Here is a 3,245-nt window from a genome sequence, read left to right as displayed (position 1 = left end):
TATGATTCACTTGTTCCAAAACTATCTGTTCTACACTGAATTATCTTAGAAGTATGTTCAAAATCACATTTTTATTTATGTGTGCCTTCTTCAGTTTCTCTCAGTGATTAATTTTTATTTCTTTCTATGCAGGTCTTATATATTTCCTGGCAAAATGTGCTCCTAAATATTTTATATTTAAGCTATTTTAAATGATATTTTATTTTATTTTCTAAATAATTCTTTGGTATAAGAAATACAATTGTTTATATTGTGAACTTTTATACTGTAAACTTGTTAAACTCACATATTAGTTCCAGTAGTTTTTAGTAGATTAAATGAAATTTTCTACATAGGAAAATCATGCCACCGATAAGTAGAGTTTAGCACTTTATTTACAATATCAGTGATTCTTATTTCCTTTTACTTGCCTGAAAGCACTGGCTAAAACTGCCAGTACAATGTTGAATAAATGTGATAAAAGCAGACAGCCTTGCATTTTTTTTTTTTTTTTACATTAGAGAGGAACATTTAGTCTTTTATTATTAAGTGTGGTGAAAGCAATTAATCTTTGATAGGTGTTATTTATCTGTTTGAAGAAGTTTCCCTATCTTGTTCATTTTCCGAAATTTTCTCGGGGATTGATAGTGGACTATGTCAAATGTTCTCCTTCTCCATTTACAAAGATTATCATACATTTTTTATTTTGTTTGGTTGTATGGTGAAATATATTCAATTTTAAATGTAAAAATTGCCCTTGCATTTGTCAGATAAGTGCTACTTGGTCATAATATATGATTATATTATATAATCATTAAATCAATTGGGATAAATTTTGTTAATTATTTTTACAACTTAGTTTATAGAGGATTTTGATATCTAATTTTATTTTTATATCATTCCATTCTCTGGTGTTGGTACCATTGTAGAGCTGGCAACAGAGGATGAGTCTGACTCTTTCAGAGACAAAATTAAGGGATAAGCAACATACAGATGACAATAACTCTGCATGAAATTAAGAAACATCACCAAGATGAAAGTAATATTGAGAGACAAATGGCTAGCTGAAAGACAGAATTATAAAATACTGATTCACTGTTCAAAGAATGAAGAATTGTATGCCATCACAATCTTCCTTTTTAATCAAACCTGTAAATTTTACTAGTGACAGGGAAAACATCATTGTTCCTACGTGTTCAGAAATCCCATTACATCTTTTTCTTGGACCCACAATCCTCTCTCACCCTCAGTGAGAAAAGACAAATTGATCTATTGAAAGTCAAAATGTAGATTGCATAAATAAACCACTGAGTGTGAGTTTAGGAGACCCTAATAATGGCTGAAGTAATGTCTGAATGGCCATTTGCCTAGTGTCAATTATGGGCACCCTGAGTGAAATACAAAATGAAGGATAGCCTAAAATATCTTATCGAATTCTGAATACATTTGAGTCAGTCTTTCCTTACAAATACTCTCACAACTCGGTCTCGAATTTGTTTTGTCCTGACCCCATAAATGACTGGGTTTAAACAAGGAGGAACAACCACATACAAATTGGCCAGGAGGATGTGAATGTAATGAGGCACATTTCTACCAAACCTGTGAGTCATAAAGGAAAAAAATGCTGGTGTGTAAAAGGCTAAAATGACACAGACATGTGAACCACATGTGCTGAGTGCTTTGAGCCTGGCATCCCTGGAAGGAAGGTGGAAAACAGCTAGTAGGATCTGAACATAAGAGAGGGCAATGAGGATTAAGTCAACGATCAGAGCAGCAATGGTAAACAAGCCATAGATGATGTTGACCCTGATGCTAGCACAAGCAAGACGAGCAATTCCCATATGTTCACAGTAGGTATGAGGGATTATGTAGTGTCCACAAAAGGGTAATCGTTTGAGAAGAGGACAGAAAGGGATGACAAGGAGGACTGGCCTTCCCACTACAACAGAGGCCATGCTGGCTACTGCTTTGTTGGTGAGGATAGAGGTATATCTCAGTGGGTAGCAGATGGCAACAAAGCGGTCAATTGCCATGGCCAGGAGTACAACAGATTCCATACCAGTGTATGTGTGGATGAAGAACATTTGGATGAGGCAGCCTTCAAAGCTTATCTCCCTAAGCTTGAACCAGAAGATGGCCAGCATCTTGGGGATAGCAGAAGTGGAGAGTCCTAGGTCAATAAAAGAAAGAAGAGCAAGAAAGCAGAACATGGGTTGGTGAAGACTCTTCTCGGTCTTGATCACACACAGAATCGTGAAATTCCCCACAAGTGCTATCAGATAAACAACAAAGAAAGGGAAGGCAATCCAGATATGGAAAGCTTCCAGTCCTGGGACACCCAGCAGAAGGAAGGCAGAGGGATATGAGTCAGTGTCATTGACAGAGGACATCCTGCTGAGGACTCAGAAAATACGCTACTGTCTTCTTCAGTATTTCTGGGGAGACATAAGGGAATACATGGTGGTTGGATATCAGCATATAAAATTGCATGCTAATTAAACTCCTAAGATCATGATGGAAGGAAATTAAGAGGTCATTAACTATCAGAGACATTAAATTTATTGAGCATCCCATTTAATATTTCACAGGATTGTGGAAGTTAGAAACAGTCTTTTCTGGTGAGAGCATGATGCAATGATTCACGATTATCTTTAGTTCATTCATTTGTGAAATGCTCATCTATAGATACTAACAGTTGAAAAACCTTCCAGTGACCGGAAATATTGTAATATCTTCCAGTTACCTTGGTTACTAAGTTATGCAGATACTTAAAGAAAACACCCCAAATATTATGAAAAAAAAAGAAAAAGGTCAGAAATTAAAATGGGAAGAAATTTTAGATGGGATGTTCAAGCCACTTACAAGGCTCATTTGCCTTTCATAGTTTCTGCTCTTTAGGTGTTATTTCTCTCTTTATTTGCTTTACCAAGACAATGCTTATTACCTGTCTTTTAATGAGATTGCTTGTATGCTTTGGTTGATTAATTATTAGTATTTTTCTGCTTTGACAGTTGAAAAATGTGTGATCCACCACATATGCAAATAATGCAAAAAAAGTGATCATTTTAATAGAGGAAGAAAAAAATTTAATTAATCCATTTATAATATATAAAGAAAAAATCTTTAAGCAAACTGGAAAAAAAGAAAAGTTTTTCTATTTGATGAAAGGAATCTGAAACACCTACTATTACTATCATACTGAATGAAAAAACACTGAAAGTTCTTCCTATAGGACTGGAAATAAAGCAAGAATATCAACTACAGTA

At 34.8% G+C, this 3,245-nt stretch overlaps 1 protein-coding gene across 1 annotated transcript; it reads right to left on the bottom strand.

The window, feature by feature from the left end:
* Window positions 1-1,430: 1,430 nt before the first annotated feature.
* On the bottom strand, window positions 1,431-2,369 carry LOC134375600 (olfactory receptor 52E4-like). Its single transcript, XM_063094197.1, has one exon. It carries the CDS (start codon window positions 2,367-2,369, stop codon window positions 1,431-1,433), a length of 939 nt encoding a protein of 312 aa, XP_062950267.1.
* Between the last annotated feature and the right edge of the window lie 876 nt (window positions 2,370-3,245).

This window comes from Cynocephalus volans, chromosome 4, assembly GCF_027409185.1.
Source record: "Cynocephalus volans isolate mCynVol1 chromosome 4, mCynVol1.pri, whole genome shotgun sequence".
Lineage (NCBI taxonomy): Eukaryota > Metazoa > Chordata > Mammalia > Dermoptera > Cynocephalidae > Cynocephalus > Cynocephalus volans.
This window is presented reverse-complemented; position numbering and strand designations above follow the sequence as displayed.